Consider the following 24,319-nt stretch of genomic DNA (forward strand, 5'->3'; position numbering starts at 1 on the left):
CAGATCCAACATTGCAGATCCACACTGCATTCTAATATAACCCCAGAGCTAAATTGACTCAGTTTTCTGATTTGGCAGAATACACAACTAGTGGTTTCCCATTTGCGGATTGACTTCCCTGGCATTTACATTGTAAAAGACTAGGGAGGGTGGTAAGAAGTGTTTTCATAGAGTAGATATGGTATGCTTCTATGTATTTAACAATTGGCTCTCTGAGATCAAAACAAAATGGAAGAAACACCATTATCTGCCACTCTTCCCCACAATTTGTGGCATTTCTGATTTCTTTGTGAAACTATTTCCATATGAAAATGACTCAACTGAACACAGACTTAAGAGATGTGTAAGTCAGTTCTGATGAGCCAGTGAGAGCTGGTTCACAAGGATTTAATCTGAGATTGGATCCTTTTGTCTCTCTTCCTCCAAAGTAGTGCCCTGCCTTCTCTGATTCTGTCTTGGTGGGAATCTAGCTGTATAATCTGAAATTGACTCTTAAAACGAAACTTTCATAAGATTAAAAAAAATTATAATACTTAGAAAAATATTTTTCTGTTATATATTTATTCAAGTGTTGGAATTTTTGGATATTGTTTATAAGTATCACCTATATGGAAACTTAAATGTGAATAGGTAGCACTGTCCAAAAATATAAATGTTGAAGTAGGTATTAAAGCATCTGAGTAAGTGGCAGATAAGTTAGCTTAAGCAGGAGATTCTAGGGTGACCATTTGAAATATGTAAACTTAGAATGTTCTGAGATTGAATGTCCTTTGGTTAAATGAAAACATTAAGTAGATAGAAAGCTGTAATTATAAAAAGTTGTTATAGAAAGAATCTGGGAATACTAAATAAACATATTTTATATATTTTAAAAATACACTGCATCTCAGATTTATATTCATTTAAAATGCTAATATGCATAACATTAAACACAGTATTTCTAAAACTTAATGATATTCAATACATAATGTCCCCTCATGCAAACTCCTGGGGGTTAGTTGTTTGGTGGGTCTGCATATTGGAAAACTTGAAAAAAATACATTTTAGGGTAATTTTTCCTTTTCCCCTCCAATCCAGTCAACATATTGTCATCAGAGTTATTTGTAAAAATCACATATGATCTTTTAAAAATCTTTTTTGCTCCACATTGGTTCAGAGTTGGTCCTCTTTAACCTGGCATTTGAATTTGACTCTTAAGCTCTACCTTTCCATTTTCTCCCTTTTCATTGGTACCCACTTCTTAATATAACCCCATTCCTTTTCTACCCTATACTTTAACCACATTAGTGTGCTTCTGCCTCTGCCTTTATTTTTTAGGCCTGACTCAAAGTATCTCAGGTAATACCTCTTAGGACCCCTTTGGGTAGACATCATCATTTCTTTGTTCCCACTGTACTTTGTGTACATCTCAGTTAATTTGTGTGTTCAGTTTGTTTTGTATTGCTAAGACTAGCAAAAGTCTTGAGTGAAGAAGGCATTCCTATTGAAATCAATAACTGGAGTGTTATTCTCAAAAGATGAAAAAACCTGGTGAAATAGTTGTAAAACTACATTGAAATCCAACTTTGTATTGAAAAATATTTAACTTTGTATTGAAAGCTGTTTAAATTGTGTCTGTTGTTTATAAAACATTGAATTTTTTCATTTTTTTAACAAAGTACAGATAAATGAAAGAAAACAGAGACCTTTAAAAATATGAGCTTATAGATATTTGTGTGTGCAATACCAGTATTTTGTTTTTATTCATATAAAAATAGGCTGTCCTTAAATAATATTCTGATAAGAAATTTTGGTAAAAGATGTACTGAATATGATAGAAAAATAACTAAATTCCTTTTAGTTTTGGTTTTGTCATATTAAATATATTTAATGTATTCTTTTAATCCCAGGAATTAGCAAGGATAAAGCAGGAAACAAGAGAAAAAGAGACTTTGGTTAAGGAAAAGATCAAGTTTTTGGAAAGTGAGATCGGGAATAACGCAGAGTTTGAGAAAAAAATTTCTCTTGCTGATCGTAAAGTTTTAAAATGTAAAGTGGAATATCAGCTCCATGAAACTACTAGAAGTCAGCTGAAGGATGAGGTATGTCAACAAAAAAGACTTGTTTATGTTTACTACAATTAAAGCATAATTACTTAAAGCAAATGGGCAAATGCAAAGATGAATATTGACATTAGTGTTAACCTGAAATGTCTTTCCAGTGCTATATGTGCGTGGTCATTTTATATTTCAAATCCTTATTAAGGATTAATATTTCTGTGGTAAAATACCGATATAGTGATAAAATTCCTTGAGGGATACTGAGAACAAAACTGCTTTTTCCCCCTTTTTTTGCAGGCATACATGCCAACCAGATTATTTCAAAGCGGAGACTTAGTGAGCCCTTTGTTAACAGTGAAGGGATTTTTATGATATGTGCCTTTAGCCATATTATCTGAAATTATCCCTGTTTAAGAGGGAAACTGGAATATTGTAGAACCTTTTATTCATTTATATATATTATACATTTTATGATAGTTTTAAAATATTTCAAAGTTTAGAAAAATTTAAAGTTTAAACCAATTGCAGAAAAAGAATACAGGAATTAATTCAACCATCCACAGTTTGTTTATTGAGATGTAATTCATATACCATAATTCACCCTTGTATACTTTTTAGTTATACAAGTCAGTTTTTTTCATTATATTCACAGAATTGTGCAACCATCACCACTATCTAATTTTCGAATATTTTTGTCACTCCAGAAGGAAGCCTCACACCTATTATTAATCACTCTTCTTCCCCCATGCCTACCAACCTCTGGAAACTGCTAATCTCTGTACCTATGATTTTGCCTATTTTGGAAATTTCATGTGAATGAAATCATGTAATATGGGACCTTTTGTGTCTGGATTCTTTTATTTATATGTTTTCAAGTTTCATCCATATTGTAGCCTGTATCAGTATTTCATACTTTTCTCCAAATATTTTTAATATGGTAAAATACACATTAACATGTAATTTACTATCTTAGCCATTTTTAAGTGTACAATTGAATGATATTAAATGAATTACTAATGTTGTGCAACCACCATCACCATCTAGCTCCATAACTCTTTTCTTCTTGTAAAACTGAAATCTGTACTCGTTAAACAATAATTCTCCATTCCTCCTTCCTCCCAGCCCCTGGCAACTACCATTGAACTTTATTTCAATGATTTTGAAATAAAGGTTTATTTTTATTTATACAAGAACTCGGGTACAGGCCAGATGCGCGGGAGGGTGAGAGGATTCACCAGAGACAGAGTGGGGAACAGAACAGGCAGACTGATGAAATACACTGCTGAGGGGAGCAGTGGGCAAGACAGGAGAGGTCTGCTCCCCATGTGGGTTGCTCCGAGGCCGGCGGGGATCGATCCAGCACTGCAGAGACTGTGGACAGCTTCACAGTGCTGCGCTCAACTGCCTGCACCACCAGGGAGGCCCCAGTTCTGAAACATTTTTTTTTGTTGTTGTTATTATTGAATTTTAGGAGTTACCCATGTGTTATGGATATTTAACCATTATCAGACACATGATTTACAAATATCTTCTTTCATCCTATTAAATAGATTTTTACTCTGTTGAAATTACTTTTTTATGTAAAAAGTTTTAAATGTCAATGAAATCCAATTTGCCTATTTTTTCTCTTGTTGCTTGTGTCTTTGGTATCATATTAATGAAATTTTCCAAATCCAATATTGTGCTTTTTCTTTAGTGTGCTTTTAACACTCAGTATTTTATGTCATTTAAAATTTAATATTATACCAAAAGAAAAACTGTACTATAGAAACATAGTTACTGTGTTTATGTGTGTGATATACATTGGAAATTAAAGTGTTCACAAAAGACTTCTCATAAATGAAAGTATTTTATATGATATAAATATATGACTTTCTGTTTTTTGACTAATAAATAGCTGGATACCTTAAAAATCACTGTGAATAGAAGTTCCAGTGATTTAGAAGCTCTAAGGAAAAATACTTGCAAAGTAAAGAAGGATATTCAGGAAGAAACAGCAAGGTAAGAAAAAAAAGATATTTAAATAAGTTTATAGTCTTTTATTGCTTCAAGAAAAAAAATTACATATTGGGTTTTTTGTTAAATAACTCTAAAATTACAGTTACTAAATTATTAAACTGAAAAAATTCCTGAGTTTTTCATCACAAAGCAAGTTCTCATTAAATATATATTGGTAATAAACAGGTTTATGGCAAAGAAATTTTCAAGTTACATGAGGAAATCTTAGGATTGCCAACTATTCCTTATTGTTGCATTAAATACTTTTAAAACCTGTTTTCTGTTGTTTTCCTCATGTGCCTTCTCTAGGTTACACAAAATTAAAAATCATAATCAGATTATTAACAAAAAATTAAAGCAGATAACTGAGCAAACTATGTCTGTTGAAGAGAAAGCAACCAACTTGGAAGATATGTTAAAAGAGGAGGAAAGAAGTACAAAGGTAAAGTTTGGTTTTAATTTTTACAGAATCACAGCATATTTACCAATAGTGAATTAAACTCCTGAGAGCAGAGGAGTGGAAGATCTTTTAAGATTCTGCTTTCTTGTCTCATCCCATTTGTGGTGTTTTTTTTTTTGTTTGTTTTGTTTTTTTTTTTTTTGTTGCTGTTGTTTTTAGGGTTCGGTAATTTTTTTTTGTGTGTTCTTCTCATTTTTAATCCAGTGGCATATAGTGTAATTGATGGGCTCATTTCTTCTTAGTCTTACTCCATAGTGTGGTTATATTATTCACTGGAAATATAGTTTTGGCTATTTTATTTTTGTTTGTGTTGCATTTTAAGGGGTTTCTCTACTCTTGTTAATTTTATTTTTCTCTCTGTCTCTATTTAGTTTGAACATGTGAAACATTAATATCAAAGTCAGAATTGTACAAAAAAATGTTTTCAGAAAACTGTCATTATCCAAGATTCCCCATCATTCTCTTCTTTCTACCTTTTTCACACCTACCCCTTGATGGCAGTCAAAGGTTAATCTCTGTTTTTCCTTCCTGTGTGTTTCTTTTTCCACAAACAAGCCAATACTAGTATTCTTGTCAGGCAATTTTTGAGAAAGGTCTTAACCCCACTCAAAATTGTATATTATATGAAAAATAATGCATTTTATACCAGTCACAGGCTTTCTTTTGTTTCCTGTTGAAATTCATTAGTTGCAAAGGGAAATATGCTTATTTGGATTCAGAACACACAGGGAAATTATTTGAATGTTAATTATTGGCAACTTTCAATATATCCTGGTGGGGTAGATCTAATTGAATCTAGCATTATAATTAAGAATAAATAACATCAAAAACAAAAACAGTAAGTACACAGCCCTCATCATTTCCAAAATATTTTATTACACTTTATTATTATATGCTCTTAAGAGATAGTTACATGTATAGTGAAGATACTCATAATGATCTGCTACTACATAGCCCCTTTTAATTATGCATTTAGTGGAATCGTATTAGTAGCTTAAAATTGACCATAGAGAAAGTATTCACACCATGGAATTCAGACTCTTCCCCCTAACCTCCCATCTACTGGAATGCTGGGCATTGACCTGCTCACTGGACATTGACCTGCTCACCACTGATTAGTCCCCAGAAAAAGGGAGGAGATTGGATGTTGTGATTTCTTTCCTATAACACCCTGAAGACTTAAATAAACTTTGTGAACTTCATGAGTTATGTGACTCTGATTTATTTTATTTTTCAAGGGAACTCATGGAGTGGTCATGTTGGAGGCTATGGTAACAAGGGATAGGATTAAGATGACAAATCAAATCTACAGGAATAGATAACTACTATTGTCATCTACTAGGATAGACTATACTAAATGTTGGGGATTTGTTGAAATTGTGGAAAATTCTTCATATTCTCAAGGGCTAAAATGTTAGGTGTTAATTAACAACCTCCTAAATTATGTTTAAGTAATAAAATATTTCAAGGTATTGTAACTTTATTAATCATTATTATTCTAATCATCAGGAAGTGGAAGTTCAATTGAACATATTGAAAGGTGTGCTGTTTAAGAAAGTTCAGGAATTACAGACTGAGACAATGAAAGAAAAAGCTGTTGTATCTGAAATTGAAGGAACCCGTTCCTCTCTGAAGCACCTCAACAATCAGTTACATAAACTGGATTTTGAAACCTTGAAGCAGCAAGAAATTATGTACAATCAGGTAGAAGTTTCTTTTATGAATTTCTTCTATATTAAGTCATTATAGTTGGGATGATCAAGATGCTGTGTTTTGTGTTCTTAGCATTCTAAGAAAACAAAGATTTCTAGAGGGATGGACAGATGCTGAAGAATAAATACCTTGTTGAATCAGTAGTAGGGAAAAGGAGACTTAAAAACTATTTTTGTTCTTGATCTAAAATAAGCATATAAGAGGATAAACCACTCTAGTGAAGGGGAACCCTGCTTTTAAGGAAACAGTGGCAGTTGGACATGGAACAAAACAAATAAAAGGAGTGATATATCTAAAACCTAGGAAACCTGTATGTTGTTAGCTGTGCAGTCTTCCCCATCCCCATAATCTACTCCAGTTCCAGCCATGTTGTCAAAAATGCAAGATTTCATTTTATTTTAAAAGCTGAGTAGTAGCTTAAATACTGCCTCGTCTTCTTTATCTAGTCACCTGTTGTTGGGCTTATGTTACTATTTTAATGTCTTCCCTAGCCATCTTAATTTTCCTATTAATATATATTCTTAGTTTCTCAAAATTACAGGTGCTAAAATATAATTTTTAAAATAATTCAGTGGAATTAAATCATAGTTGAGTCTCATAGCTCTTTTTTTGCATCCCTCAGAAAATAGATCCTTAAAGATTCATGTCCTAATAAATCTAGTGGATTTACTGAAGTTCCATCATTGTAGTATGATAAATCTCTCCTTAGCTGACTTTGTTATATTTTCAGGGGCTGACTTCTATGTGACTATCATGTATTCTCATTGTTGAATAGTTTTCTGTTTCTCTTCTTAAAATAGGAAGGATTTTTTTTTTAAAGATTTATTTATTTATTTATTTTTACAAGCACTGGGTATAGTCAGAAGCGCGGGAGGGTGAGAGAATTCACCAGAGCCAGAGCGGGGAGCAGAGCAGGCAGACTGAAGAAGTACACTGCTGAGGGGAGCAGCGGGCGGCAGGAGAGGGTGCGCCCCATGTGGGACCCTCCTCTGGTGGCTGGGGAGCAGCTGGGGATCGAACCAGCGCTGCAGAGGCTGCGGGCAGCTTCGCAACCCAGCGCTCAACCGCTGTGCCACCGGGGAGGCCCAAATAGGAAGGATTTTATCCTCTAAATTACTGAAGGATTAAAATGACCTTCATAAATGATGGCACCCAGGCCATTATTACTGAATTTTTATATGTAACTTACAGAAATGATTTTGTTCATTTCTCCTTGCTAATTTATTTTTGAAAAACTGTAACAGGATTTTTATATTCAACAAGTGGAACGTCGAATGTCACGGTTAAAGGGAGATATTAATTCAGAAGAAAAACAAGCCCTTGAAGCAAAAATTGTTGAACTTAAGAAGACAATGGAGCAGAAAAAATCCACATTTGAACTTTTGGAAGTACAGATCAAAAAACTTCAGGTAACTTGCCAAAATAATTTATGTTTCAAATACCCTAATCATTAGTTGTTCTGCTTCAAATTAACGTGTTCCTAAGACTTTACATTGGGTAGGATGATTGCCAACCTACTCACATACAAAACAATTGTATGAACAGATGTACATATTTCTGTACTAACTGCAAGAATATAGCTTTACCATTGATTTTGTGCTTACTATAAGCTAAATATATTACATTGCTGTTAGTATTTTATTTCAATAAATCCTTATAAATCTCTTGAGAGAAGATATTATTACTTCCTTTGCAGATTAAGTAAGTTGGCCATGATTACATAGTTAGCATATAGATAGCTAGGATTTAACCCCTGTTCCATCTGACTTCCAAATACTTTTAAGTAGTACATGGTTTTAAAAATCAATAAATTCCACGTTTCTGTTATGTATCTAGAATAATACGATTGTCTTTATCTCTGAAATGACATTTAAAGGAAGCTGTTCTTTTATAGTTTATCTATTGTTATTAGTTTCAAGAGTTCAAATCACTCAATTTTGTTAAGGTGAAATGTTCTTCATACATGGGCATATTATGATGTTTATGGTAATATAAAACCTATGTCAGAGGAACCTATGTAATATAAAGCCCATGTGAAAGTTTAAGTGGAGAGTAAGAGTGAAAGAGGTAGAGCAGGGACCTGAATAAAAATTCCAGGAAGAATGGGAACTCAGAGATTTGAATGTTAACTCCAAAGGGTTGAATGTAGTTTAAAGAGCTAGAAAGTCTAATGATGAGTGTCCTCTAGTGGTTATAAGAAGAATTGCCCTGAATTGCTTTAGGGAGCTGTTTTAAAAATTTAAGTATTTTAAAAAAATTAAGATGACGTAATTTTGGCTTGGAGTGGATTTCAACCTGATTAAATATTTTTAACTACTTCCTTGATTGAGTGAAAAAAAAACATGTTTTAGAATCAGAACGAACTGGCTTTTGAATGTCAGGGTTATACCGCCACTAACATTTTAATTTTCTTAAACCCTGGTTTACTTTTCAGTTAAATGGAAAAGATATTTAATATTATCTTAAAGCATTTGAGGGAATTATTATTTTTTTAAGATTTATTTATTTATGCATACAAGAGCTGGGGTACAGGCCAGAGGTGTGGAGGGGTGAGAGGATTCACCAGAGACAGAGTGGGGAACAGAACAGGCTTAGCACATTGCTCTTAGTTTTTACTGATTAAATGGTTTGCTTTGATTATATACAATATGAGAATATTAATGCTGTAGAAAAATAGAAGAGTGACTTTTATATCTGAATATGTTTCTTGAACCAGCCACATGAATTGTGTCTCTTTTGCTGTGCGGTGATGGTGTCCCTCTTTGAGTTATTATCCTGGGGCTCTGTCCATTATGCTACTGGCTGCTACTTATGTGTGTCCTAAATCTGGTTTTAACAAAGAAATAGATAATAGAAATGTAAGTGAATATTTAAAGATATTAAAGCTAGTTACCCTTATAATGAATCTTCTCAACAGTAGCATCAGAGTATAAAGTGATTATACATTCCCTCTTTATGCCACTCCATCTCTTATTCTGCGCAACATAAAATAGTTTCTTCTGGTTGAAAAATCATCTTACATTTAAATTTTTTCTTCCCAAAATTAATTTTAAGAAATCACATCATTCTTCTTACCATCCAGCTGCAATTCTTAGTCCTGATACTTCAGAGAAATACAGGGAATGAAAAAAGCAGAGAGGAAGGAGTGAGAGAGAGAATGAGAAAAAGAATAACAAAGAGATCTTGGAATTAGAATTAGGTTTTTGCTAAGGGGACAAAGAGCATAATTTTTTTCTAATTTCTGAGTGGGAAGAGGGATATAAACTAGTATAAAATAGAAACCTGGTATCTAGTATGTAAGACCCATTGATGCATCCACTGGAATTAGAATTATCTAACATTTTTCTCATATGTGATTATATAGTAATAGTCTTAATATATTAATATTAATATACAATCAATATATTATTGATTACTAATATCAATATAGAATTAATATATTAATAATAATTATTATACATGAAACGTCTATATGTCAAACACTGTTGTACATAATCTTTGATGGTTGCTTCCCTAATCCTCCCAACAACCGAGGGAAGTAGGAATTGTTATTTTAGAAATGAGGAAACTGAGGAAGAATAGTTTGCTGAGTAGGGTCAGATGGCAATAATTAATGACATCTGATTTCAGAGTTTGTACTGTTAATCAAGCCCCTATACTTTCTCAGACTGTTAATGTTTTTACCTTTCTGGGACTTGAGTTGAACCAATGAACTGCAGAAGGTGAACTAAGTATTGAATAGAAGCTTGGGTTTCCTCCTCCTGTTTCTCCCCACAGGTGGTAGTCACCTAATGATTCAGGTTGAACTGTAACCATACATATTTTCTACAATGATTGAACTCAAAATATCAATAGATGATAACAATGAAAATGTTTTTATGTGAATAGCCATATATATGGAGATATTATAATATGAAAGTGATATTAAAAGTCTGTTACAAATAGCTAATGGACTACAGTGTAAAATATGTTTAAAAGTGTATGTCATTTGCAATAATGTTTTTTAAAATATGTATTTATGTATCTTTTTTCTCTTTACAGAATGATCTTTACTTTATCAAGAAGTTAAATGGCAAAAATTGTGATGAAAAACAGTCCCTCTTGAGCAAAATAAATGAACTAAACCTTTTCAATGACAGATCAGAGAAGGAACTTAAGAAAGCCAAAGCTGTTAAACAGGTGCAATGAAATCATATATGTGTATAATATCAAAAATTACATGTTTTCATGCTAATTGTAGGGAAATTTAAATCTTAAAGAAAATAAATATTTATTATATATATATAATACTTTACAAGATGTGTTAATAATGTATATTATTTCCTTCCAGTCTTTCAAAGAAAATTGAATTTACATGTCATTGGTTCAACAAAATGAATATTTTTGTTGTCTTGAAACTTTTTAAGCTTAAATGTCCTCTAGAGGGTTCAGTTAATATGTCCACCAGTAGTTTGTAAACATATTTTACCACCATTAATGGTGGATATTATTTATAAAATTGTTGTGAATTTGATAAGCAAATATAGTATCTCATTGTTTTAGTCTGCATTTAAAATGTTGACATTTTAAAACATTTTTAAGCAGCAAATTTTTAATATTTATTTTAAATAAAAATGTTTTAAAGTTTTTTCTACTATGTGATGTTATTTGGTGAGTGGTCAAGTAAGAAAATAATTTATTTTCAAGTTTGATTTTTTTAAAAAGATTTATATATGTATACAAGAACTGGGGTGTGTGGGGTAAGAGGCTTCACCAGAGAGAGTGGGGAGCAGAACAGGCAGATATACTGAAATACACTGCTGGGGGGAGCAGCAGATGAGACAGGAGAGGTCTACTGCGCCATGTGGGTAGCTCCCTGGCTGCAGGGCATAAAACTTGAGCTGCGGTGGGTGGCTGTAGATAGCTTCATAGTGCTGTGCTTAACTCTTTGCTCCACCAGGGAGGCCCTGATTTTTTTTCTGTAACAATAGTTTGGGTATAAAAATAAGTATTTCAATATTTGACAATTTTGTATGTTGATAGGATTTGATGATAGAAGACAATCTTTTGAAACTTGAAGTTAAACGTACTCGAGAAATGCTTCACAGTAAGGCAGAAGAAGTTCTTTCTCTGGAAAAAAGAAAGCAGCAATTACAAACAGCTATGGAAGAACGAACTGAAGAAATTAAGGTTCACAAAGCAATGCTTACATCACAAATAAGATACGTTGATCAAGAACGGCAAAACATAAGGTAATAATTAGAATTTTAAAATACTGCTAAAGAATTTTGAAAACATTAGTGTGGTGTCAGAACTGACCGTTCCCGCCACCATCTTGAATGTCCATCTTTTAATTTGTCTGAAAAAGCATTTAATATAATGTGTAGGACATATTTTGGCCATTTCTATGCTTTTTTTTTTTTTAAAGATTTATTTATTTTTACACAAGAGCTGGGGTACAGGCCAGAGGCACAGGATGGGGAGAGGATTCACCAGAGACAGAGCGGGGAGCAGAACAGGCAGATCTACTGAAATACACTGCTGAGGGGAGCAGCAGGTGAGACAGGAGAGGTCTGCTGCACCATTTGGCAATCTCCCTGGCCAGCTGGGAATCGAACCCGCACTGCAAAGGCTGCAGGACAGCTTCACAGTGCTGTGCTCAACCCGCTGCACCACTGTGGAGGCCCCATAAGTATATGCTTTTTCCTTTCTCTTTTTGGCTAACTCCTCAACTCTATTCTCACATTAACATTAAAATCATCAGTCTCCTTAGAGTTGATTTTTGGGTATAATTGTGGTAAAGGTCCATTAGGGAAAGGATACCCAATAACTGCATATATGGAAACAAGTTTTCTTAGAGGTTTTGAATAGCTTGTGTAATATTTATTCCTGACTACTATATTCAGTAATGGTAGTTAAAATGGACATCCTTGTCTTATATTGGATCTTAAGAAGAAGTGCTGGTCTCCAATGTCCAAGAGATGTTCCAGGTTCACCCCAAGTCATGGGGCCCTCTGGGTTTAGTGCCCTTCTTGATAACTTTTAGATTATCCTCTCAGGAGCAAATTAGGTAATGTCCTTTGATGACATTTTGATCTGGTCCATACCACTCATCATAATCCTTAATCTTCTAGAATACTTAGGTTGTTTCCATAATGTGGCTATAGTAAATAGTGCTGCAATGAATATATATATGATATTACATATATTGTTCACACACACACAGTCTTTTGTCTTGCTTTGTTGCCGGTGTTATTTAGTCACTAGTTCAATGTTGACTAGCAATAGTGATTGCAGGTGCCTGCATTTATGTCTGACATCAGAGGGAAGGTTTTCATTGTTTTATCATCAAGTATGAGGTTTACTTGGCTTTTTTTTTGTGATATTCTTGATATTTAAGGGAGTACTCATCCCTTTGTCTTTGGTAAGAGATTTTTTAGTTTGTTTAATCAGGAATTTAATTATATTGCTCTTTCTGCATTCATTGATATGTTACAGCTCTTTCAACCTATTAATATAAAAAAATACATTGCTGTTTCAAAGTTAAAACAACCTTATTTCCCTAGAATAAATACAACTTGTTTATTACATTATGTTTTGCATATATCTAGATTTTAGCAGTATTTTTATACAATTTTTTTTAATCTATGCTTATAATTCTCATTTTTCTGTTGCCCTTACCAATTTATCATATTATGGTTGTGCCTCTTTTCCTAAAATAATTTTTGTATTTTATCTTTTTGCTTTTTATTTCTCTTTATTAAGGTAACATTGGTTTATAACACTGTACATGATTTAGAGGAGTAGGTTCAGATCTCCTCAGAAGTATGTTTCTTTTTTTTTTCTATAATCTGGAAAGTTTGTAAATAAATAGAATTATATCTTTTTTGAATGTTCAAAGACCTCCCTGGTGAAACCATTGGAGATCTGGTATTCAGAAAGAGTTTTCATGGGTTGGTTCAGCTTATTTATAGGTTGTAAAAAAATGCAAATTTTGTATGTCTTTTTGAGATGTTTCTCTAGCAAAGATTTTCCATTTCATCTACAAAGTTATTGCCATAAAATTGTTCACAACATCATTTTATTATTTACTTAATAATTTCATTGTAGTTTTTCATTTCCTGATGCTCATTATTTGTGACTTCTCTTTTTTGGGTGGGATAAGACTTACCAGTATTTAATCAATTTTATTGTTTTTCAAAATAATAAATGATTTCTGATTTTTTCCTGTATGAATTTATTTCCTATTTTATTATTGCTGCTGTCATTTTACTATTTTATTCTTCATTTTTGTGACAATATTTTGGTGCTGTTTTTCTAACTTGACAGCAGTGCTTAGCTAATTAACATTCATTTCTGCAGGATAAACAATTCTTCTAAATATTACTGTAGCTGCATCACACACAGAATTTTCTATAAGGACCAGATAGTAAATATTATAGGATTTGCAGGCCATATGGTCTCCGTTGCAACAACTCAAACTCTGCAATTGTAGAGTGAATAGCAGTGCAAATACTATGCAAATAAATGACTGTGGCTGTGTTCCAATAAAACTTTATGGACCTTGAAATTTGAATTTCATAGACATTTTCATTTTCATGAAATATAATTCTTGTTTCAATCTTTTCCAACCATTTTACATTGAAACATGTATAAGCTACATTTTCCCCCATGGGCTGTCCAAAGATAAGCCTCAGGCAGAATGGCTGGTGACCTTGACTTTTTATTGCTGAGTAGTGTGTTTCAAGGTATACACATACCCCAATTAGTTTATATTTACCTATTGATGAACATTTGAATTGTTTCCAGTTTTTGGTTGTTACATATAAAGCTGCTATGAACATGTGTTTGTGGTAAGGATATGTTTTCTTTTCTCTTGGATCAATACCTAGAAATAGAATAGCTGGATCATACAGTAGCTATTCATTTTTTTTTTTTTTAAACATTTATTTATTTATTTATACAAGCACTGGGTATAGTCAGAAGCGTGGGAGGGTGAGAGAATTCACCAGAGACAGAGCGGGGAACAGAACAGGCAGACCAATGAAATACACTGCTGAGGGGAGCAGCGGGAGCAGCAGGAGAGGTCTGTCATGCCATGTGGGACCCTCACCAGCAGCCAGGGATCGAACCAGCACTGCAGAGGCTGTGGGTAGCTTTGCAGCCCAGCGCTTAACTGCTTCGCCACCAGGGGAGGCCCAGTAGCTATTCATTTTCTCTTTCATTGGTTTCAATAATTTTGTTTTTACTTTCTTTCCTTTTGGAGAATACCCATTTCTCATTTTATTTTCTTGCTTTAATATTATTTTGAACCCTAATTTTTTGGATTCCCATTACACTCTGGGAACACACACTTGAATATGTTTTTCAAGAACTCATGTTTTCTGAAAGGACTCCTTGTATGTTCTACCCCGTATTTAAATTATACTTTTAAGTTTGAAAGCACTGTTTTATATCTTTCTAAATTATAGCTTTGTTCATAACATGTCTGATTCAAGGCTAATTCATTTTATTTTGAAGGGTATTTGGTTTTGTTCCTTTCTGGAACCTTGGGACAGTTTCTTTATCCTTGGTGTTTAGAATTTACATGTGTCTAGATAGTTTGTCTGTTTTCATATTTGACTCATGGTGTGCTTTTTTCAATGATTTCACTGTCGTCCAGGGAAATATTTTTCTATTACTCCTTTTTTCTCACACCATTCTTTCCATTCTTCTCATTTGTTGCTAATTTTTGGTGGAAGTTGACCCTCTTAGATATGTCTTCCAGGTTTCTTTTCTCTCACTTTAAATTTTCTATTCTTTTTATTCCGGATAGTCTCATAGTCTTTCTTTCCTCATCCCCCTTCCTTATGCATCTTCTTTGTTCTCTGCCTCTTTCCTCATCCCTGCCCTACTGATTCAATCTTTTTCTTTGCTACTGTTTTCGTTCATTCATGCTATTTACTAACAAATACTAGAGATAGAATGAAATTAGTAGAACTATCTGCAATTAGTTCTTTCTCTTTCTCAACAGCGAAAGGCTGATTGTAGACTCTGGGTCAGTCTGTCCCTTAAGGAACATAAGGTGTTTGTCCTTTAGGAGTTTATTTTAGGCATTGAAGATTTTCTTCCTAGGTGGAACTGCCTTTCTTTTCCATTGGGCTCCACTGTTGTGGCTCATAGTTTCTATTTTTCTGCAGTTCCAACATACAATGCTAGGAACGCTGGTGATTTGGGCAGCTATTTGTAGTTCCCCAAGTTTATACACACATAAATCCTGCCAACATCTCTGTATACTGTGAGGGGTTGACGAATGAGGCCTAGATATTTTATAGGCAATTGTTTTATTAAATACCGCGATAATAACCTTAGAGACTGCTCTTGTTCTTTTTCTTTTTCCTGAGTTTGGGTTTTCTTGCTATTTCTTTGGTGATAATGGCTCTTGTTTCTACAGCAGTCTGTATTTCCATCACCCTACCCCACATCAATTTTATCCTTTGTTTTCCATGTATTCCTGAAAAGTCTTATTCCCAGAGCTTTTTTTTTTCTTTTAATATTTTCCATTTTAGGAAGTAGAGATACCCACTTGTGTTCAGTCCATCTTAAACTAAAAATCCTACCAGGACTTCACATAAAGAATGAGTAATTATTTTCTGAAAAATGTACAATAATATTTAGAAATAAGCAAAGCTGTAACTTCTGATACTTAATATATTTTACCAACTTTCAAGAGTAGAAGAAAAACTGGCAGGCTGAAGATTTTTTTCACATGGTTGGATGGTTATTTTCATGAGATTGTAGCTAACAATTGAGCTTCCTTCCTACTTGCCATTATTTTATTAGCATGATTAAAAGTTCAAAATAGCTTCTAAAATACAAATTTACTGGATGAAATAAAAGAAAAAAAGTAACCAGCAGATTTAAAAACCTAAACCTTGGGAAGCAATTGTATTTACGATGCTTTACAAAGGGGAGACACTGTTCTTTTCTGCACTCTAAAAAATGTTTTTCTTTTTTTGATAAAGAACGTGTAACAATAAAAATTTTCATCTTAACCATGTTTATGTATAGTGTTTATTAGTGTTAAGTATATTCACATTGTGCTACATATCTTCAGAACTTTTTCATTTTATAAAACTAAAACTCTTAAAACTGAAACTTGCCATACCCCCCCTCACCATTTGACCTTGTTTCTATTAATTTGACTACTTTAGATACTTTATATGTGCAATCATACCGTCTTTTTGTGACTGACTTACCTCACTTAGCATAATGTCAAGGTTTCTCCATGTTGTGAAAGAATTTCCTTATTTTTAAGACTAAACAATAATCCACTGAATTATATACATTTGTTTATCCATTCATCTGTCAATGCTTCTATGTCTTGGCTATATACCCAGAGGTGGTACTGCTAGAGCATATGATAGTTCTATTGTTAGATTTTTAAGAAACTGCCATACTGTTTTCCATAACGGTTACTTTACATTCCAAAAACAGTCAGAAGGGTTCCAGTTTCTCCATTCTTACCAAGCTTTGGTGTTTTGTTTTTGTTTTTGTTTTGATAGCTGCCATTCCAGTGAGTATGCGGGGTCATCTCACTATTATTTACATTTAATTATGTTTTGAAAGATATTTGGATTATAAGAACACTTTTTATGGTTCTATAAGTTTGTTTCAATGTTTCTTTTTCTTTTTGTATTAGTGCTGAGTTTCATGAGCGACTAAGTAAAATTGATAAGCTGAAGAATCGATATGAAATTCTTACTGTTGTTATGCTGCCTCCTGAAGGAGAAGAGGAGAAAACACAGGCCTATTATGTAATAAAGGTAATCACAATTAAGTTATGATTCTAATAGAAAGTAGTAAAATTTCAAGTTTCATAGCACTACACTTAATCAGGGCCACAAAACTTTTTTTTTGCTAGATGGAGTTACTGAAGCACTGTTAAGTTTTATATACCTCTAATCCACGAGGTTCCCAAAATCCAGTTACTTTGCTCCAAACCCCTTCCTTTTAAGGTTCATGTCATTCTGCTGGACCAGTGATGTTTTTTCCCTTCACTATCATTTGTACATTTTGTTTTCCCTCATTTATTTGTGGCTCACAACCTTTTACCCTGAGACCTACTATCACTGTGGGTGTCCTGTTCCCCTCAGACACAAAGCTTTACTTCATTATAATCACCTACTCGTATGGCCACACCTTAAGACAATTTATCACCTTGAGCTACACCTGAAAGCTGTTCCAGTTGCAGCCCTGGTGTGACAGATGTGGAGAAAAGACTGTTTCTTTGCTTTCATATTAGGTGGGAGACAGATAAAAGCAAATCAGCTGTTGTTTCTGATGTGTGAGAGCTGCCTGCCATCTCATGGCTCTTTACCTAGTAATCCATAAAGAGAAATGCAGAAGTGATCAGGAATAGATGCAATTCTCTTTCTAAGTACTGCTATATTCATCTTTCCTTTTTTTTCAAGATTTATTTATTGACACAAGAACTGGGGTACAGGCCAGATGCGCAGTAGGGTGAGAGGATTCATCAGAGACAGAGCAGGGAACAGAACAGGCAGACTGATGAAATACACTGTTGAGGGGAGCAGCAGGCGAGACAGGAGAGGTCTGCTGCGCCATGTGGGACCCTCACTGGCCAGCCAGACTTGAACCAGCGGAGGCTGCTGACAGTGTCACAGTGCTGTGCTCAATTGCCTGTGCCACCAGGGGAGGCCCTATATGCATCTTTCTTATAGGTAACACTCTGAACAGATGGGATCTCCTGTATAGACAGGCCTAAGAAATTTAAACCCTGTAACGATGAAGGAATGGAAGTTATTACTTTTCCAGCATCCTGCATGAATAGGACTGAACCTTCTAAATGCACATCTTTAGAGGATAGTAGATGGTCCCTTTCTCTTCTATTTAATCTTCCAAGTTTTCTTCTGTAGCTACTCTTCAAGTCAGCCTTTAACATATATATGGTTTAATATGCCTGCCACTTTATCTCAGGAAATTCCACCTATGTAAGAAATACCAGCTCTCAAATCCTTCTTATAACCCATCAGCCTACTGTAGCTCAGGCTGCTGAACAATGTTTTTTTTTAAAGGGATTGTTTATTTTCTTTCAAAAAGTAATTTATTTTTTATTTATACAAGCACTGGGTACAGTCAGAAGCACGGGAGGGTGAGAGAATTCACCAGAGCCAGAGCAGGGAACAAAACAGACAGACGAAATACGCTGCTGAGGGGAGCAGTGGGCGGCTGGAGAGGTCTGCGTGCCATGAGGGACCCTTGCTGGCCGCCAGGGATCGAACCAGTGCTGCAGAGGCTGCGGGCAGCTTCGCAGCCCAGTGCTCAACCACTGCGCCACTGGGGAGGCCCCTGTTAACCAATATTAACGGGACTTTCCTCCTCTTAGGTTTTTGAAGTATCCCGAGTGAAGGGTTCCCACAGTTCTGGAGGATGGAGATAAAGATACTGGCAGGGCTAATTACTTCTGGGGCCTGTGAGGATGAATCTGTTTTATCCCTCTCTCCTATTTTCTGGTGTATTACTGGCAATTTTTGGAGTCCCATGGCTTAGGGAAGCATTGCCATTGGTATTTGCCTCCATCTTCACATGACATTCTCCCTGTCTCTCTTTAGTCATCCCTCTGTGAACATCTTCAAATTTCCCATTTTTATAAAGCCCCAGTTATGCTGGATTAGGGCTTTTCTTAACCACTTCGTTGTAACTTGACTACATCTGCAAAGACCCTATTTCCAAACAAGATCACATTATGAAGTAGTGGGGTTTAGAACTTCAACAAATTTTTAAGAAACAATTTAATCCATATTCCTCATTTTGCCCATGTAATATGGGCATACATGGGTATGGGACATACATAGCCTTATTTTTCCCTTAATTCACCCTACTATCTTCTAATATCTGATTCTTAATGGCTAGACTAAAACACATCAGTTACCAATGCAGAATTGACACTTTTATGTCTTATTTCTAAGTTTCTCTTATTCTTTATAAGGAAACAATCCAATCCCGATCAAAATTTAAACTATATCATGAAATCATTAGGAAATGTTATAAAATGTTGGACAGAAAAGTCTAAATAAAAAGTAAAAAGATTTCTTCCAAATAGTACCTTTTCTAATCCAGAATAGAAGGTAGACATTATATAAGTTCCGATTAGAGGCAAATGGGATCATAGTTTTAAAATTTTAAGGTATATGTGGAATTAGATCAGGAATTTGTATTGACAAACATATTCAATCTCTTCATTTGACAAACTGAACTCAGATAAGTGAATGTAAGGTTACTCAATTCACAAACAGGAAATCCACAACTAAAATCTGTTTTTGATTCACTCTAGATCTTACTATATTGTATTTCAAATCAAATGGATACTAATTCTAGACTCAAACTAATTAGGTATAATTTACTCAATAACTTTTTTTTTTTTTGCTAAGCTTTATTATGTAGTATATGCTATAAAAGTGTAACATGTCTTGACACATAATACTTCAAATACCAGTAAGAAATGTAATGAACTCAACATTAGTAACAAAACATTACCAGTGACCACATACTGGTTAAATACACATAACTAGGGGTGAGTAAATTAACAAATGAAATCAGTTGATTTTGACTAAAACTGGATTTTTGGCTCTTTTTAATATAGATGCATGCTATCCCTGGCAATCCTTAATTGAAATTCTTTGGGAACAACTCTAGTCTTGCCTAATGAGAGTTAAGCTAGAAAAAATAAGCATGTGTGCTCACTGAGCAATTTTTGGTTTTCAGCAATTTACACAATGTATTTTTTTTTCTAGTGAAAATTGTTAATCTTTCTCTAGTTTTATATTTTAAAATGTGCTAAAATACAAAAATTCTCATTTTAACAATTTTTAACTGTATAGTTAAGTGGCATTAAGCACATTCACAACCAGCACTAACTTCCCTCTTCAGAACTTTTTACATTTTCAAAACTGCAACTGTACCCATTAAATAACTCCCCATCTACCCCTCACTCAATCCCTGGGAACCATCATCCCATTTCTTTCCTTTTTTTTTTCTTAAAGATTTATTTATTTATTTATTTATACAAGCACTGGGTACAGTCAGAAGCACGGGAGGGTGAGAGAATTCACCAGAGCCAGAGCGGGGAGCAGAGCAGGTAGAAGGACCGAAGTACACTGCTGAGGGGAGCAGCGGGCGGCAGGAGAGGTCTGTGCGCCATGTGGGACCCTCCTCCGGTGGCCGGGGAGCAGCCGGGGATTGAACCGGCGCTGCAGAGGCTGCGGGAAGCTTCGCAACCCAGCGCTCAACCGCTGCACCACCGGGGAGGCCCCCATCATCCCATTTCTTGTGACTGTGAATTCTGACTATAAGTACCTCCTATAGTAGAACCATACAGTATTTTTCCTTTTAAAACATGGAATGCTTCAAATTTACATGTCATTCCCACACTGTTACCATGTTTATCTTCTATTACTCCAGTTTTAGTATGTGCTATTGAAGTACTCTCCAAAGTTGTTGAAATTCCAACAAACACCACATATAAATTTCCCTGGTATTTGAGAAAGTGTCCCTCAGTCTCTCTCAGACCAGAAACATACTTGGTTTTTATTATCTAGTTTGAAACCTCCTTCTGATGAACCTTATTACTCTTCTCAGCAGTTTATACCTTTTTAACTTTTTGGTAATTTTTGTCAGAGAATTTAATGTAAATTTTGTATAGTTACTACTTCCATTATGGTTTTGTATCCTACGTGTATTTGGAGGCCATGAGGATTGGTCTTATATTTGTAGTCAAGAGTGAGAAATAAATGCTTGGTGTTGCTTGTAGGTCTCATGACAAACTGGTATTGTGGTGAGTTAACTATTTCCTGCCCTAAAAACAGACATTCTATCTGCTTTACACTTTTATTCAGTTCATTCTATTCTCCATTTCATAGGCTGCTCAAGAAAAAGAAGCGCTTCAAAGGGAAGGTGACAGTTTGGATGCTAAAATCAATAAAGCTGAAAAAGAAATTCATGCGCTGGAAAACACCTTGCAAGTGCTGAATAGCTGCAACAAAAATTACAAACAATCTTTAAAAAAAGTGACCCCATCTAGTATGTATGAGTTATAAATGTAATTTTTATGAAGTTATACAATGAAAACCATACAGTTTAAAATTGTGAGACACTGAAAACAACAATGTGCCATGTTTGATTGCATCAGAAAAATTAATTACCCCAACCGCTTTTAAAATAAATTCTAAGGTGCTATTTATATTATTAATTCTAGTATCATAACATAGAGAATTAATTTCTCTAGGGAATTAATTCCAAGTCTGGAAGCAACAGCAGAAGCACATTGGCTACTCTGTTGATAAAACAAGAATGGCCATTACATGCTCACACTATTTTTCAATAGGTAGATGTAAGTGATAAGAAATTTAATACAGGTTAAGTTTTTAAGACTGCTTTCTACACAGTATGTTAAAAATTTAAACCAAAAGTTCTCTAAATTCCAGGTGATGAGTATGAGCTAAAAATCCAACTGGAAGAACAAAAAAGAGCCGCTGATGAAAAATACAGATACAAACAAAGACAAATCAGAGAACTACAGGAAGATACCCAGGTAAGTAGTAAACAAGCCTTTGGTGAAAAGTTAATCATCATTATTTCTATCTTGTTATCTTGTACTTCTTTAGAGAAGCAATCTCATTTAAATGAGAAGAAAATACAGTATTTAGTTAAAGTCCAGTATTAATAGGCACAGGATGGACACCTGACAACTACTTATTAATTAGTTGATGAAGCATAGCTAACTATGCTAACTTTTATTTAATGAACTTTTATTTCATTTAATTCCTTGAAGATTGCTTAAGGATTGCTCCTTGAAACAAGACAAATTTGAAAGAGAAAAATAATTTAGAAAGTAGTTACAGAGCACATCATGGAAAAAAAAAATGTGCTTGGTAAGGAGGACTGTAAGAATTTATTTTTTACTAATATATGAATTGTGAATCTTTCAAAATTGCAAGCTTTCAACAGTCACTGTTTGAATTATTTTTCAAACTTAGGAGATGCCATAAAAACACCTTCCAGTGAAATTATATACGAAGCATAATCCATAAAACCATTACACTTATTATCTACTAATAGACTCTTGAGTGTGGGTCTGAAGGGTCCACTCACTCATGGATTGCAGATTTTTAATCCATGGATTTCCCATTGACGGAATTCAACCAACTTTTGTTGTTGGTGGGTTGAAAGATGCAGGGGAACCTTCTGATACAAAGGGCAGACTATCAATTATATGCAGATTTTTTTACTGAGCAAGGCTGGTGTTCCTAACCCTATGTTGTTCAAGGGTCAACTGTATATACTAAAATAAGTTAAAATTAAATATTTGAAAAATGGCAAGCTATAGAAATTCTTTTTTATTTTAACCATAAGTATGTTAATACTTTATTTTCTACAGAGCATGGAAAATACTTTAGAAGTTATAGAACATTTAACAAATAAGGTCAAGGCAAAGTTATCAGAGAAGCAGGCTTATTCATTTCAACTAAGTAAAGAAACTGAGGAGCAGAAACCAAAATTAGAGAGAGTAATGAAACAGGTACTGATTTCTCTTAAAAATTGACCTGTCATATTTGTATTTTTTTGACTTCTAAATAGTAAACTCAATTTCTCCATCTATTAAAAATAATAAATTCTGGAAAATAGGTTTAGATAATTAATAATTGACTATTACTGACCAACAGTGTGCAAAACTCACCAGTGAAATCCGTCTTTTGAAAGACACAAAAGATGAAACACTAGAAGAAAAAGACATCAAACTTCGTGAAGTGAAACAGTTTCACAAGAACATTGATGAAATGCTAATTGATGTCATACAAGAAAATGCTGAAATCAGTATTATCCTTCAAACCCACTTTCAGCAGGTATTAACCATATCTTCTAAATATATTTCTAAAACAATTCATGAGAATAAAAAAGTTGATGGTATGTGTCATAAAGTGAAATTTAAAAATATCTCCTTCTAAAATGGAGTGGTACTAATTATTGCTACTGAATATTCTTCCAGAATGGTTTGGAACTACCTGTACCTAGGACTAAACGTAGTCTTCAGAGTTCTAGATCTCCTTCACAGACTTCACTGATATCAGCAAGGTAAGTGGAACGTCAAAAAGCCATTTCATTAACCCTCACAGCTGTGACCCTAAGTGAATCGTTACTTCCACATTGCCATGGCTGTTGGATTTGCTGATATACCCACCCCTTACCTGTTTCAGTGTGACAGACACAGAGAAAAGCAGAGCAAGACTTCCCTCTGACTTCTGTCTGGTGTCACCATTTTCATTATGGCAGAGTACTTTGTGACTAATAGCTATTTCAGGATAAAACCATGGTGGTATTTTTGGAGGCTGTAATCAGCATGGTCTATCCTGAGAAAAATTTTTTTTTAAAAACAAAGGACAAATTAGATGTACAGGCATATGGAATATGATTGTTATGGTCAAAACACTGTAAAAATTTAAACAGCCAGCATTCAATTTTATGCTGCTTTACTTTGCTAAAAAGGTAATTTTATTCATTCATTACTTGTACAGTTTAGTGTTACCTAGAATTCTTATCATCTGGCATATTTAATCAGCAATCTGTGCTTCAGTGACAAAAATGATGACTTAAAATTCCAGTCTCTTACATTCAGTAGCCACTTCTTTTTCTTTTTTTTCTTACTTATTAAGTAGTCCATGTAGAGATAGCCCTCAGAGTAACATCCTAAAAACTTAATGTCTAAGTAGAAAAAAGCTTATCTGTGAATATGGCAAACAGCTATTTGAAATCTCATTTTCCTAAGATATGTTTTAAAACATCATTTTAGAATTGTATGGCTAAATGACCTCAACATTTTATATTGTCACGAGGCTGCCCACTTCTCTCCAGGTTTATTTCAATCACTTTTCCAAGACCCCTACTTCCATGCCCCATTTTTGGGTTACTATGAATACTTACTGATTTTTACAAGTATTTAATACTTAATAATTTCATCTCAATTTTTCTCATATAGGAACATACTACTTGAACTATTTTGCTACTGATTTGAAACTCTATTACCTTTCCCTTTTGAAATAGGAATTTCTTGATAAGCTTTAAGTTTTATTAC

General features: G+C 34.1%; 1 protein-coding gene across 2 annotated transcripts in view; it reads left to right on the forward strand.

The window, feature by feature from the left end:
- The window catches only part of CCDC39 (coiled-coil domain 39 molecular ruler complex subunit), a gene marked incomplete at both ends in the record, with an annotated part of 36,590 nt that overhangs the window by 12,005 nt on the left and 266 nt on the right, over nt 1–24,319 (forward strand). For both annotated transcript variants that reach the window (XM_084232288.1, XM_084232289.1), the window contains 13 exons: nt 1,890–2,081; nt 3,937–4,040; nt 4,347–4,479; nt 6,007–6,201; nt 7,455–7,619; nt 10,252–10,389; nt 11,233–11,441; nt 16,871–16,994; nt 21,111–21,270; nt 21,675–21,781; nt 22,628–22,768; nt 22,914–23,093; nt 23,237–23,322. In XM_084232288.1, the coding sequence (XP_084088414.1) occupies nt 1,890–2,081; nt 3,937–4,040; nt 4,347–4,479; nt 6,007–6,201; nt 7,455–7,619; nt 10,252–10,389; nt 11,233–11,441; nt 16,871–16,994; nt 21,111–21,270; nt 21,675–21,781; nt 22,628–22,768; nt 22,914–23,093; nt 23,237–23,322 (1,934 nt within the window). The remainder of the gene's footprint in view (nt 1–1,889; nt 2,082–3,936; nt 4,041–4,346; nt 4,480–6,006; nt 6,202–7,454; nt 7,620–10,251; nt 10,390–11,232; nt 11,442–16,870; nt 16,995–21,110; nt 21,271–21,674; nt 21,782–22,627; nt 22,769–22,913; nt 23,094–23,236; nt 23,323–24,319) is intronic.

The sequence above is a fragment of the Talpa europaea genome (genome assembly GCF_964194135.1).
Source record: "Talpa europaea genome assembly, chromosome: 4".
Lineage (NCBI taxonomy): Eukaryota > Metazoa > Chordata > Mammalia > Eulipotyphla > Talpidae > Talpa > Talpa europaea.